Source organism: Besnoitia besnoiti, chromosome II (genome assembly GCF_002563875.1).
Source record: "Besnoitia besnoiti strain Bb-Ger1 chromosome II, whole genome shotgun sequence".
Taxonomy (NCBI): domain Eukaryota; phylum Apicomplexa; class Conoidasida; order Eucoccidiorida; family Sarcocystidae; genus Besnoitia; species Besnoitia besnoiti.
The window spans coordinates 1,065,953-1,080,747 of NC_042357.1; the positions used below are offsets into that span (position 1 = coordinate 1,065,953).

Sequence of the window (14,795 nt, forward strand, 5' to 3'; positions counted from 1 at the left end):
AAGATACCCGCGACGCCGCACACACGGCTACTCACGAGGACCCTGACCTCCGTAGTCGCAAGTGAGGTCTCCGCACGCGCAGAAGCACCAGCTCTCTGCGTTGAGGGAGAAAGTAGGCAAAAAGAAGGATCCAGATGGCCCGACGGTTAGACCCTGAGCACCTTTACATCCCTTAAATCATAAACAGGATCAAATCTTCCTTGAGCGACTCGACAGGCACCAGCGATAGCGTGAAAGCTCTGGAAGGTCTTTGTTTACCGGATCCAAGTTCCACTACCTAACCATACCTATTGTTCCAGATATTATTCGTAGCGCGGGAATGCACGGGAAGGCGTGAGGCTAGTATGTAAAACGCACTTCCTCGTGAGTACCGTCGCGGAAGCCGTGTGGCAGGCATCGGCGCAGCTGAATAATTCTAGTTTCCCGCCCGCCGTCTGAGACTAGTGAAGCGCAGGTGTCATAGCGCGGAAACAGCACTTCACCGCGAAGCGAAAACCGTGGCTATGCGCAGCTTAAGGCGCGAATGTTTCAATGGGGAGCGCGCAGATGGGAACAGCACAAGTGGGGGTCGCTGAAAGCGTACACAAAGAGCCGGTTCCACGGCGGCTCGTAATAGCGTGCGAGAGACTGCACCCTTCCATGGGACCTTTCGTTTTCTTTTCTTACAGGCTACCGTTTGGCGCTGATTATATAGCCAATGCCAACGTTTTTTGGTGAGCCCAGCAGGTATTATATGCGGTACCTCGTGTTCCTCGCTACGCGGAGACGGAGGGACGGAGGTACCGAGCAGCGAGCCCGCGACGCTGCCATGTGACTGCGACGCCTCTCTTGAGACACGTCGCACACAACGCGTGGGTGTCGGATTGTTCTCATAAGCTAAGGTGCGGTAGCGTTTTCTTAGCTATCGTAGGTCCCCCCCCGGTTGTCGCGTTGCTGAAGAGGGAGAGTAAACTGCTAGTACGAGGCTAGATTGACTTATAGTCATACTTTTGAACTCGTACATCGCAGCAGTCGTGCCTGCGCCATTCCAGTTGGCGAAACGTCTCAAAATGCCGGTGCCAGGTGTCTGTGGGCACTCTCGCCACCGGCTCGCCTTCTTGGTGATCCAAAGTCTCGTTTTCGCGGCTGCTGTGCTCGCGGCCTCCCCCAGCCTGCCCGTGCCAGCAAAGAAGCATAATGAGGAGGTCCGGACGGAAACCAAGACACAACGTCAGGCGGCGGATGTTGAGCAGCCCGCTGCTGCAGAGGATAAGGACAAAGAAGGCAAACCAGCTCGTCCGCGTGTCCGATCTGCCCGAACTACCGACATACGGAAAAAGATGCAACGGTACCGAATCATTATAGGTCTGGCACTGGCGACGTGGGCGATCAGTTTTTCGCGTCCCATCATTCAACAGCTCGTCGCGGAGTACTTCATGGATGATGATTGAAAACCGGGAACGCCGAGAGAAGGACTCTCAGCAGCGGCTTCGCGTCTGTGGTTACGAACTCTCACCCATCGCGCGGCCGGCGTCGGAGGCGTATGCCAGGGTATGACTCGTGGGTCTTTACATTCTTTTTCCGCTCTAAGGGTGTCTTTGTCGGATGCAGCTTAGGCAAACGTATGGCGTTGCATGCTTAACGGCCCAGCGGGGAATGCCCCTCACGCCAAGAGTAAACCCGACGCAGGAAGGCCGAGAATCACATCTACAAGGCGTACCCGCTACGGTAGCATATTTTTGCACACTGCGTCCGCGTTCACCACACTCACGACTGATGCAGTGCCTGTTGTCTTCTTCGCGCACAAAACAGGGAAATGCTTTTCGGTCCGCAAGCCTCCCTCCAGGGACCCGAGCAGGCAGAGGATAGCGGACGCGTGGAAGAGATATGGGAGGAAAGCAATGCAAGCATTACATCTTTGACGCGTGGCCCGTTCCAGTAGATGCACATGAAGTGCCACGCAGGAGAAAGGAAGCATGGCCTACCAATCCAAATCGAGGTCGATGGTGAGGTCGCCAGCTCAGACCAGCTCGCTCTTATCTTTTCTTATAAGCGTTGTCCTACGTCTCAACTGAAACTGCGCTGGGACCTCTCTCGAATCGGTGTTCCTCTGGACAGCTGTGTGCCGTTCTGTATCATACTGCAGTGTATTGGTACGGCAGCGTCGTTTTCCTTGGAAGTCGCGGCGGACTCAGTCCCTCGATTCGAATTTGAGCTGCACGTCGTAGACTGGCTGTGTGCAATTTTTCATCTGTGCCAGTGGGTTGCAGGCGGATATTTCGAGCCCATAAGATTTTCCTGAACTTTATACGACGTTCAACTCTTTTCTGTGTAGCTTTTCACACGCCACACGCACGTCCTGCACTCGTTGTGGCTTTTCGTCTGGCGACTGTTGTACTAATTTCCCCAAGTTAGCATTGATGATAGAGAGGGGTCTGGCCTTCACCGAAGGTCCCGGAGAAACTGACAGAGCTCGTGGACGACACAAGCCATAGCGTTGACTTCGAAGGCCATGCAGGCCTCCAGTTTCAGCCGTTGAAACCCGCTAGAGTGATGCAGGTCTAGTTCCCCGTCAGATTTGAGCAGAGGGATGACCACCACTCGCGTCGCAACAAAACTCGTAAAAACGGGAACAAGAGCGCGTGCGGGCTTTTCATATGCTGGCCGCGCTGCTCGCGGATGTAGCGACAGCAGCAGAGACCGCGCTTCTTTCGGCAGAAGGGTGCTCCGGTCCGAATTGCGTGATGCGGGCGCGCCGGTTGCAGCCACTCCCTGTGTTCGGTGGGACCCCGAATGCAACTGGGGGGAGATTCTGCCGCACTTGGCGCCACGTTGTCTTGCATTGGCTTGTCGGGTGGCCACGTGTTCTCCTATGAGGAGCCTTTCTTCCGGCTGGCTTGCGTGGCTCCGGTTTCTGTGGGAGGAAGGTCTCACTACGTGGGGCGAACAGCAAAGCGTCTTTGGACGGGAGAGGGGGAGGGGTGGTTTTTATACCGCTGCCGTGCCAGGCCTTGCCCAGCCGCTCTGCTGCATTCCGCAGCTGACACGCAGCATGCGACGGCAATGAGACGCTGTGGCCTGTCTCCAGAGCACGAGGCGGGGCCCGTTTGCCACAAGCATGTCGTCCTCGGAAGACGTCAGCCAAGTTTCAGTCGGTATGTGTCTTCGGACCTCCAGTGACGCGCAACCCAAGACTGAGCTCTATTTTCCACTTTCTGGCTTTCCGGAAGTTGTAAACTTTCTGTGTGACGGATTTTTTTTCACTTGGTTCGAGACGGAGTTCACAATGGCGGCTCCAGGTTTCCAGGCACGCTTTCGCCACAGGCTCGCTTTCTTGGCGGTTCATGGTGTCGTTGCTTTCGGTGTACTGCTGCTGCTGCTCGCTCCCAGTATGCCGGCTTCAACAGGCATAGTTGCCGCAGCCGGGGCCGACGGTCGTAGACCGGAGGAGCCGGCACAGGAAGACTCTGTTGCATTTCCCACACGCAGCGGCGCTGCAGGTGGACGGGTTCGCGGCGCCATGTTGCGGGGACGACGCGGAACTGTGCTTTTGAGTTTAGCGGCGGCCGCAGGAGCCGCTGCGCTGCTAGCTGCCTTAGGATATTTCAAACCCTTCGGGATGACATTAGGCACGCCAAGCCCTGAAGCCGCCTCGGCAGGCCCGCAGCGTCCAGTTGGTCCGGGCAGTCGACAAGACCCAGTCCCGACCGACGATCCAGCCCAAGGTAGAACGGCAGACTGAAGAATGGTGGATGATCCTCTGAGGGCTTTGCTTTGAGCGTGACCGTTCCGTGTTTACCCGTCTCAGACGGGGCGTTCTTTTTTCAACCGCAGGCGGCCAGTGCTTCTGTCGGGAAGCGCTGATTCGAAGCATGAGGCGCGAGAGGCTGTTACCCAGTTGATCACACATCCGTGTTGAATCTCCCTTCCGCAGTCAGTAGTAGGCATGTGCTTGCGGGCGGCCTGATTGCTTTTCTGCTGAGGTACCAAGTAACAAGTTGAGTCTGGGGAGAGAGCCGGCAATCCCAGGGAGGGAGCGGGTGAGTGGGCTCTTGCGCTAGACATGTATTGGTCTCCCACTCAGTGTTGATAGAAGGGTAAACAAAGAAACTGTATCACCCGTGGACCCGAAATAGAAGCACTGTATGTGTTTCACAGCGGACTTTCGCCCACACGCAGCCTCCGGCCCGCCTTCCAGCATGCGACCTTCAGCGACACTGGAATTAACCAGTAGTCATTGTGCGGTTTAGGTTTTGGCGCTATAGTGGCGTCTGCCTTCTGCTCATTGACAGTTTTCCCGAGGCTGACTACAATGGCGTTAAGCATGCTGCGTTCGTTCCTTTCGTTGTCTGGATTGTGCTGGCCACTGCAACTCTAAATGAGACACAAATCGTGTCGCTCGTACCGAGGACTCAGCAGTGCAAGGGACCGCGACAGGCGCAGCTCCTTGCGCACCTGCTGCTCGCAAGAAAGCCTGACAACAACGGTGCCTTCGCTATCTGTACCGCGCGGCCGTGCCCACCATTTTGAGGCGATGTGCCTTGCGCCAATTCGGCCTTTGTCATGGCGTCTGTCAGCGTGTGTTGCCATATGCTACGCATGCTCGGCTAGCCTGCTCTTCGCTTCTTGCTTCAGCGTTCGTTTGCTACGACAACGATCACGTTCTCACACACCCGTGGTTTTGACTCTTCGAAGAAAAGCTAGACGAGGCCTCTTATCTGAGACTTCCCCAATGGTCGTACGAGTGGCAGAGCTGTTGTTGCGGAGTGAATGCATTTATATCAGGCGGGGACGCCTTCCATCCGCCTGGAGAGCCTTTAGAGCGTCCGGGTACGTGCATGCGCATTGCCCTGTCTCAGAGGATCGCGTAGATAATACTATGAGTCTATCGCCTCGCATACCCGATATGTTTGACAGCATTTCCGTAGCACTGCGCACTCCGTTCAGATGCAAGAAGAAACACTCCCGGAGCATTGGCGTGCGGTTCAGAAGCGAGCGTCAACACGCACGTGCCTATGCCTCTGTTATGTTGTCACGGGCATATCCGGGCGTGGAGCAACAAGTAGCTAGCGTTTCTAGAGACGCCCGCAATTCAAGAATAGGGCAGCGCCAGCTCAGTGCTTGCTTTCAGGCGTGACGGGTCAGCGCCGCTACGCTTCCCCACTCTGTGGCGTCCGCTGCAACAAGAAACACGTCAGCGGCGCGCTGTACCGAGCTTCGCATGTGGCGTGCGTTACGGGTCGGAAGTCAAGCGCTCACAGCTCTGCGTCACCTTCCCTTCTCATCGGATGGTATGGCGCGCGACCGCTGATACCGTGACTCGCGTCCCCTGTATCAATCGCTGCGGACCGCGTAGACATTCTCCCAAGCTCAGCTTAGTGGCTGTACGCGGCAAGTCCTACGCGTCTGCTAACTGCCCAGTCCGTCAACACCGAGGGCGGGATCACGACAGACGCTCCTCGCACGACGGCCCCAGCGTCGCCGGTTTGAGACGAGCAGAGAGAGCCAGGGTCTGTCAGAAGACACTTCCGCGATCTGAAAGTGCTGCCGCGACGCCGCACAGAAATCCGGACGCGCTCGGCACACAAGAAACACTTGCGCGTTTTTTTCTCCAGTGCCGAGGCGGCCACGACGGCTCGCGGGCGGTACGGAATTCCGCTCGCCTGAGGCGCGCAGCAGAGAACCCGGGGTCCAAGCGCCGTCAGACTCGCAGCCGCCATCCAACCCCGTAGGCTCGCCCGGGCCGGCAGCACGTGGCGCACTTCGTTGCCGCCACCTCCATCTGTCCTTTTGCCTCGCTCACCACTCGTCCGCGGGTCGACAAAAGCAGTGACCAGCGACCTCCGGCAGCCACCTGCGCAGGAGAGGGAACCGAACACAGCTGCCACTGGAACCGCTGGACTGTTTGCGCGAGAACGTTTCCTCGTCTGCAGGCGCAGGCAAGGCTAGAGGGCGCGTTGCAACGGAGAAAGGAACGCGAAAATCCACAAGTCCCGAGGCCTCCTTGGCCTCAGCAGCCGCAGCGCGGCAGGCTGTCAGCTTCTGGGCAAACACATCCCTCAGTCCACTCACGCAGAACACTTGCACATCTACTCGCGTCTGCACGCACACCCGGCCCAAACATACGTATACAGATGAATATACATGTGTATATATGTATATATATATATATATATATCGATAGCCCGCAGTGCATGCAGTCTACATGGGCTCGCATTCACACATTCGCTACGCAAGCGCGCACCCAGAGCGCGCGCATGAAACCTCCACTCTCTCTGCGCCGGGCGGACGCCTTCGCAGGTTCACCCGCACGAGCAGAGGCCGAACTCAAGTGCGGACTCGCTCTGCCGCGTCTGGCGATCAAAAACCGTGATTCAGCGCAGGACGGGACGGCCGCGGAAGAAACCGGCAGCGTGCATCAGCAGAGAAGCAAAAAGCTTACGCGGGCTCGATCGCAGTCACGTCGCGCATGTAGAAGACTTGCTGGCCGTCAGCACTTCTCTTCCCCAACGCCTGACAGAACGCACAGCGAAGCAACGAAACGCACGCAAAGCAAACTTGAAGACAAGAGGCGCGGAGTCAGAGGGACAGCACACAGAAGGTCCCCCTTCTCCGCTGCGTTGCCAGAAAGTTTCAGGTAGGCGGCAGCGCCTAGAAAACGTGACGAGGGCTGGGAAGACAGAGTTCGGCTAACTTGATTCATACGCCCTGAGAAGCACGATGGGAATGCTGAGGGGTGCGCGTCAGAAGTGAACACGAGACACGGGCATTCATGTGTGAACCACGGAAGATGCGCGGCGTTTCACGCGCATGCAGCCTCGCACTCTCAGCGGAGGAAACACATTGGATATCAAGTGCTCTCCTGCGCGAAGGAACTCTCCACTGAGTTGTCAGCGAGAGGCGACATCTAACCATGGAAGGCGCGAAGAGTGCGCAGAGTCAAAGCAAAACTCGTCTGCATTACCGAGAAAAAAACCAGACACGGCGGAGGGCTGTTGGTCAGAACTGAGGACGGATGGAGCGCGAGACGCGGAGACGCCGCCTGACAGTCCCCCTCAGCGGCGCGAGCAGTGCTGGACAAGAGAATCAACGGCAGAAAACAAGAGAAAGCACATGGTGAGGGAAAACGTAGAAACACGTGAGTGGACTCGGGTAGACACACACACGTTTGCACATGCACATATATATGTATATATATAGGCATATGCGTCTAGTGAACAGAATACCCCATGCGGGCTCTCCGTGGATTCAGACGACCGGCGCCCAGTGTGACTGGCTCGACACAAACGCCAACTGCACTCCGCTCTGCCACCGTACGCCTGCAGCCTCATCCGCATATAGACATATACACAAAGACCAAAGCGTCCATGACACACTGCGACAGCTCTCTGCATGTGTGCCCACACCGTTATAGTCACACATGCATGCACAGCGAAATACGTCAAGGGGGGCGCGCCCACGCCGTCGCGGTCGGCCTCTGTGTGCTGGTGGATTTCCTCCAGAGGGACTTGCCTTGACAGGAGCAGCCCGTGGCGAGCCGCCCGGACCGGCGAGAGGAGCGAGTAGAAGCCAGAGTTTTCTCGAAAGGCGCAGTTGAGGAAGAACGCAGCGCAGATCGCCTTCTGCACGCGCAGGCCGTCGCCGCCGCAGCTCACCTGCAGAGAGGGAAACGAGCGTCAAGCCGCGAACCCGCGACACTTGTGACGCTTTTGAAGGATATCTAACTGTTCGCCCGGATGAGAGACAGGACACTCAGTACACCCCACGGAACTTGAGACGCCGCTCCAAACACGCAGCGGAGGAGGCGACGCTCGCCTCAGAGGGTTTGACAGCCAAGAGACTTCTAGCAGAAGATGAAGAAGGCAGACAGTTCATGCAAAGCGAACCACAAAGGAGAGGGGAACAAGTCGAAACTTAGACGTCGACTGTGCTGTCACAACCCTCAACTCCAATGGCACCAAACGCGCCGCGCCAAGCATCTGTTCTGGGCTTCCGGTCTCCGCACGCCTCTCCGCTCCTCACCAGAGGCAGCTGGAAAGTCTCCATGCATCTACGCAGGTACGCGATCATGGCGGGGACCTTTGCTAGGACGGCGGTGTCGAGGCAGTGCTTGGCGGCCCAGCCGCGCTCCTCCTCGTGGAGACGCCACTGCTCAAACGCGTTGTAGCGCGTCAGTACGTCGCCGGCAAGCACGCCGAGGATCTCCTTCGCGAGCCGCAGCTTCTGCTTCGCGCGCCGCACCGCCGCGGGGGTTGCGCCCTGCGCAGGCCCAGAGACGGCGACGGCGGCCGGCGCAAGGAACGGCGACGGAAAGGAGAGGAGAGCGGCGATCGTCAGGCACTCCACCGAGCAGCTGAAGGGCTGAGAGGCGCGAGAGATGCGGACGAGACAAGAGCGAAACGACAAACAGATGATTCATGACGCATCTCAGCAGATTGACAGACACAGTGGCATCCAGCGGCGGAACGTGTGGCTCGTTTCTCGCTTCCATGATGTCTCTCTTGTACACTCTCTCCTCTCTACGCAGCGGCGTGAACTCCCCACACACTGAGATCCGCATCTAGATAGATGCCGTGAGTGAAGCGGATGCACAGCGCAAGAAGAGGGGAACGAGTTTTTCGGACCGAAACAGCTTCCATCTACGCTCTTCGAGGCCGGACGCTCTTGACACCGATAAGCGTGACTACGTGAGGGGTAACTCGTGCCGTCTCAGAGCTCGGCTCAGTAGGACGCCGGCAGAGACTGTTCGTGCGACATTTTTGCAGACGCACGCATGCGCACCTCCTGGCTGCTGATGTAGAGCAGGCGAACGACCATGGGCTTGAGCGAGATTTCTCCCGCCATCCGGCCGAGGGGCTCAGTGAGCCGCCAGGTCTCTTTTTTCCGTTTTCCCGGCCTTTTCCCCGCGTCGCACGCGGGGCCGCTGCTGCCGCTTTCCGCAGCGCCGCTTTTCCGGTCTTCCGCATCCTTCGCGTCGTCGCAAGAGACGATCTGCAGCGCGCGGAGCTGCGAGAGGGCGCGCCGCGCTGCGCCCGGCAGCGGCGGCGAGAGCAGCGGGAGCGAGGCGAGCGAGGACAGGCCGAGCGTGAGCAGAAAGAGGAGAGACGGCGCCAGTGGCTGCAGCAGAAGCTCCGGGACGGGGGCGGCAGGCAGGGAGAGGGACCCGGTCGCGCGCGCGTCACTCTCCCGGCCTTCATCGGCGCCGGCCGCAGCGACCCCTGCCTCCTCGCTCCCGAGGGAAAGTCCTGAGGACGCGTCCAGCTCTCTCCCCGGCGCCGCCGTCTCCAAGGCTTCTGGCGCTTCGCCGTCTCCGCGCGCCCCCGCCTCGTCGGGCCTCGCGCCCCTCGGCGCCTCGCGCGGGCCTCGCGCCCCCCGAGCCCCCCCGCGGGTTTTCGCCGAGGGGCGGGGGGGGGGTGCCATCAGGCGGTAGCAGGCGCCCCCGGACCGCAGGTGCCCAGCGGCGTTCGCGCGCAGCAGTGCGGAGCCTGCGTCGACGGGGACGCTGAGCGACAGCGAGAGCTCGGGGTGCGCGGGGTGGCTCAACACCCGCCGGGTGCGCATACAGTCGACGACAGTCGTGATCTGCGGCAAGACCGCGTCGCGCAGCTCGTCGACTTCGCGCAGCCGCGCGAGGTCCGCCGCACCGGGCAGCGGCGGCGGAAGCAGCGCCGAAGTCAGGAACACGCGGCGAGACACCGACGAGGAAACCGACAGCGAGGACGGCAGCACGGGAAGCGTGGGATCTGAGGGGAACGCAACGCAGGGTGCCTCGGCAGCTGAGTTGCGAGAAAACAGTGAGAGCGACGCGAGAGCATGCGGCCACGGCAGCGCAGGCCACGACCAGAAAGAGGTTAGCGCAGAAAACGAATAGAACAGACGAAACACGCAGGAATACTCGGGCCTCACGGCTGCCGCGCCAGGCACAGCGACAGACACGTCTCATTTATCTCTCTGCGCACGCGCTTACGAAACTCTAGTGATACAATTCGATATATATATCTATGAAGCGAAAAGGCTGCAAACACCGATACCCACGCGACGTGCGCACGCTTGAACCCTCGCCCGTGGCTGCTTTCAGCCTGAAACATAAGTTAACGTCCCCACGTGAAAGGCGGTATCTGTGTCCTCATACACGTGGATTAGGCCCTCCAACGTGTTCATCATGCAGACGCATCCGCCTGAATGTATCAGTGCGTCCACATGGATGTAAAGGGAACGCCATGGCTTAATCTTGTAGCAAGAAGCGTCTTCCGCAATCCAACGGTGAAAATACGAACTAGGGCAACCTGACAAGGAGTTGAGTGTTTTTTCTTTCTTTCTTTCTGCACAAGCTCCAATCGAGATACACATCCTTGTAGGCACGTGAAGGTGGGAAAGGAGATAGACACCTGCATCCCAGAATGCGTGCATATATAATCTTTGTCTTGCCTGTCTCGGAGAGACGAACAATGTCGAGTCCCGCTGTGGCTGTCTCGTTGGAGGCGAGGAGGTTTTCCGCCGCCTCTTGGAGCGACTTTTGAAGGCGCAGTACGTCCTCTGGCGCCGGCAGAAAGAGCAGAAAGTCGCCGGTCACCTCTTTCCCTTCGGCGACATGAAGAGCCAAGACTGAGGACAACGGAATACAGCGGAGACTTGAAAATCCTGTGAGCGTCAGCAACGCTGCCCGCACAAGCAGACGCACCAGGCGTCAGCGGAAGCCTCGACACCTAAGCCGCCCCCCGCGAGCGCGCCGCACATCCGCCCCAGGAACGCTTTGCAACAGACAAAGAAGGCGACACGCATGCCAGCAGGACCCTGCGCTGCCACACCGAGCCGGGTAAACCCATTTTTCCACACGCACATGTGTGTAGAGCAAGCCCTACGCACGTCGTCCCCAGGCATGCGAGATCTCAAAGCGCCACGGGCCGCGTGACCCCTACAGCATGACGGGGCCTGCGCATCGATAAGTGCCCAAGTTCGCGTGCCTACCTGTTTGCAGTATCGAGTCAAGGAGCGTCGCGCTCCCTCTACGCAGGTAGTAGATGTCGACGGGGAACAGCGGCTCTTCGAACGAGAAAACGCAGGGCGCCAGCCACCGGTCTTTGTGCGGACACGCCGCTGGCAGAAACGACGCCAAAGTAGTCGCGGTCTCCGCCTTCCGCCGCTCGCCCGCGTGCGAAGGCGAGGAAGGGGCGCAAGCGGCGCCCCGCAGCGAGACCGTGTCTGTGGCACTCTCCTGCGAAGCGGGCACTTGACCGTGACGAGCAACTGAAGCGACCGTCGCCGCGCCGCCGCCTCGGCGTCCTTCCGTGTCGCAGTCTCCTCCCCCTCCCGCAGACTCCGGGGGATCGCGGGCGTCTGCCTCGCCTGCGTCGGCGTCGCCGTCGGAGAGCGGCGGCCGTAGGTGCAGGCCTGCGGTTTGAAACTCGACAACGCGTCTCCGCGTCGGTGCCTCGGCTTCTTCGTGCCTGGCTCTGTGGCGCGCCCCCGGCACATCTTCGTCCTCCTCGGACGCGTCGTCGCCGGCCTGCGAGCCCAGACGCAGTCTCCGCACGGAGTCTCCACCGCCGGAGGGACTCGTGCCAAACATCACGCTGCAGGCTCCCGCGCGGAGCTCGCCCTCGAGCGCCTGCATGCGGCGCTCGCGCATCTTCACCACCGCGCGCCGCTGCGCGACGCTTCGCTTGCTCTTCCGCCTCCCTCGGCGCGACCGCGGGGCCTCTTCGGCGCAGCCGTGCTGGCTCACAAAGGTCTCGTCGATCGCCCCCCGCAGCGCCGCCTCAGCCTCTGCGCGGGGGTCGCCACAGATGGCAGCACCGGAGGAGAAAGAAGAAGAGGAAGAAGAAGAGGAGGCGAAGAGGGAGGGAAAGAGCGCCGAAGAGGACGGCGGCGGAGGAACGAGGGTCGGGGGCACCGGTAGAGAGGCGTCGCGGCGTCCTTTGGAGGTCAAGGAGAGGACGTCGCCGCGAGTGAGCAAGCGTGGATGGTCAGAACCGCGAGAAGCGCCAGGGTGCTGTGGCGTTCCGTCTTCACTGCTGCTGGAGAGAACGACAGCCTCTCTTGGGGGCGAGCGGAAAGACGACGTGGACCGAGGGGACTTTCCGCGTTTTTTCTTCTTCTTCAGCTCCTTCTCCTTCTTCGACGCCTTGTGCTTCCGCTTCGCTTTCTTCTTCCTGTGTCGCTTGGCTCCGTCGTCGTCGCCCGAGGCGCGAGACGCTGAGTCCGCCGCGCGGAGCTCGCGCTCCCACGTCGCGCTGCCTCTTGACTCGGAGCTTGAGAGCGAAATAACCGACACGTCGTCGTCTTTGTCTCTCGCTTCGGATGAAGACGAATCTGAAACGACGGCGTACGTCATCGCGCGGGGCGACCTGAGCCGCTTGCCGCGTTCCTTCTTCACTGAGCTCTCCTTCGCCTCCTTCTTTTCCACCTGTTGCTCCGTCTCCCGCACCCGCGCCTCGTCCACTCCTCGCGGCTCCTCCGCGCCTTCGCGCTTCACGTCCTCTCGCTTAGCCTCTCCCCCCCCCGCGCCGACGCCGCCGGAGGCCTCCTGCACGGGCTCGGCGTCGCATTCCCCCCTCTGCTCGCCGCCTCGCTGTCCCCTTCCGCCCCCCTCTGCGGACTCCTGATCCCCCACCGCGCTTCCGGCCTCTTGGGCTCCAGAGGCGTCTGCCGCGTCGCCCCGCAGGCGGTTCCGCGTTCGCTCGCCCGCCACCTCCCTCTGTGGAGGTGCCCTGCGCTCCACCTCCGCAGCCACGGGGGGGGGAGTCTGCCTCGAGGCAGCGAGCCAAGATGACGAGAGAGAGGGGCCCGACGACAACGGCGACGCAGCTGCTGCACACGATGGAGACGCAGAAGACACGGCAGCAGCTTGGGAAGACGCCGCCGCGGAAGTCGCCGGGCGAACGCGCAAATCCACTTTCACGTCCTTGCCATAGGCGAGCTGATGGAGGCGGTGAATCTCCTCCGCGCCGAAAACGCAGACCCCGTCGGGTCGCAGATCCCAGCGCCGCCGCCGAAGCCCCGCCGCGGGCGCGCGGGGGGCAGACGGCGAAGAAAACGGAGAAGAAGAAGAGGAAGAAAGAGCGGAGGGAGAGAAGGAAAGCGACGAAGCAGGCCCCGCGCAGGACACCTGGGGGACGACAGAGGGCTGCTCCGCGCCCGCCATCTGCCATCGCGCGCGGCTCGCGTCGAGTCCTTCGAGGCGGCCTGCATCGATTTGTTCATCCTTCTCTTCCGCCGCGACGCGGACGCCTCTTTGTGCACTCTCGCGCTCATCGAGCTGAGTCGGCTCGCTTCGCAAGGCTTGCCTGAGGGGGAGACTCGTGCGCGGAGCCCCGCCGAAGTCGCTTCCATCGAATCCCGCGCGGAGGAGCTCGACGACGTCCTCGCAGGCGGCGTAGTCCGGCAGGAGAAGGAGGAGTCGAAGGAAGACGTTTTTTTGAACGATTTTTCGCAGAACCGCGAGGAGAAGCTCGACAGCTGTCGAGCGAACCTGAGGGACCTCCACGAGCAACACACTGCAGTCGAGGAGAAGCGGGTCGCGCAGCAGGTGGCGCAGCAGCAACGCCGTCGTCGTGAAAAGCAGGCGCGTCTCCTGGGGGTCGAGGCAGAACCCCAGACGGACCGCCACGCCCACCTCCGTCCCCAGGGACACGCCGCGGGCCCGTGCGACCTCCTGCGCCGCCGCGACCGCGGTCGCGCGACTCTCGAGCGCGACCACGATCCGCTGGCGCCGGAGGGGCGCCGGCGACGCCTCTGCAGCAAAGAGAAAGGGAAACGACGGCAGCGGCGGCGCAGGGCGAAACGGAAGAGACGAGAGGGCGTCAGGGGACTGAGGGCACGCAGAAAGCGCTGGCGAGGAAGGAGATAGAAAAGAAGACGATGAGGCCGGAGACCCTGAGTACAGGCCCCGGCGGCGCGCGGACGCGCGAAGCGACGCCTTCAAAGCCTCGCCCCGCTCGCGGACTGCGTCCTGCCGCCGAAAAAACCCCAGACGTCTCTCGATGCGTGTCGCGGCTTCTCGTGCGGCGACGGCCGCCGCAGAGGCTGCAGAGGATCCCGACGCTTTTTCTTGCGAAGTCGCGCGCCCCGTCCCTCCCTGAGTCCGGTCGACGCGCCTTTCTGTGGCGTCGCGTTGGGGTGACGAGCCGCGCCGTGCGCCGCTGCGTTGACTCCCGTCTTCGCTGCGCGCTTCAGTGCCAGTGCCGCAGGCGCTGGCTGCAGGGTCGCTCGCGCGTTTCGCTTCGGCGCGCGCGCATGCCTCGCAAACGAACGGAGGCGCCGGCAGCTGCGGCACCCGCATGTCGCCCCAGTTGGCTTCGAGCAGGAGCCAAGGTAGAAAAACGAAGCTGCGCCCGCCCGCGCTCGCGCCGGAGGCCGTCCCTGGCAGGAGCAGCGTCCGGCGGGCGGCAAGAGCGAAGAGGAAGGCGCGGCTGAGGTTCTCTGCAAGTGGCGACGGGGGCAGGAATCGCCCAGAGAGACGCTCGAGGGGATACTTGAAGCCCCGGCCGACCACACCCCTCGGCTCACGACGCAGAGGCTGCTCCATCTTCGCCTCCGCCTCGCGTCCCTCCTCGCATGTCTCGAAAAGGAGAAAGAACGAACAAACGCAAAAGAGGATGAAGATGAAGAAGCGGCAGGAAGAGTGGAGTGAAAAGTGAAGACGAAGCGCGAGACGGCGAAGCTCTATCGCGCGTCAGCTGCGAGGAGAGCACGCCGCGACAGCTGAGAGAGGCCTAGGAGACATCGAGGAGCCCGCGGCAAGCTGGCGGTCGAAAAGGAACGAACCTGCGCCGAAGAAGAACAAAAGGGACGCGCAGAGCGCATGCGCGCGCACC

General features: G+C 61.0%; 2 protein-coding genes across 2 annotated transcripts; one reads left to right on the plus strand and one right to left on the minus strand.

Moving 5' to 3' along the window:
• Positions 1 to 1,049: 1,049 nt before the first annotated feature.
• On the plus strand, positions 1,050 to 1,430 carry BESB_035120 (uncharacterized protein; the record flags this gene model as incomplete). Its single annotated transcript, XM_029362098.1, has 1 exon — positions 1,050 to 1,430. The coding sequence occupies one exon, from the start codon at positions 1,050 to 1,052 to the stop codon at positions 1,428 to 1,430; it is 381 nt and encodes a 126-aa protein (XP_029221063.1).
• Positions 1,431 to 5,354: 3,924 nt separating this feature from the next.
• Positions 5,355 to 14,506, minus strand: BESB_035130 (uncharacterized protein; the record flags this gene model as incomplete). The annotated part of the gene is made up of 9 exons (XM_029362099.1): positions 5,355 to 5,523; positions 5,783 to 5,833; positions 6,422 to 6,492; positions 6,944 to 7,052; positions 7,498 to 7,634; positions 8,002 to 8,340; positions 8,761 to 9,722; positions 10,408 to 10,584; positions 10,948 to 14,506. 9 exons carry the CDS (start codon positions 14,504 to 14,506, stop codon positions 5,355 to 5,357), a joined length of 5,574 nt encoding a protein of 1,857 aa, XP_029221064.1.
• Between the last annotated feature and the right edge of the window lie 289 nt (positions 14,507 to 14,795).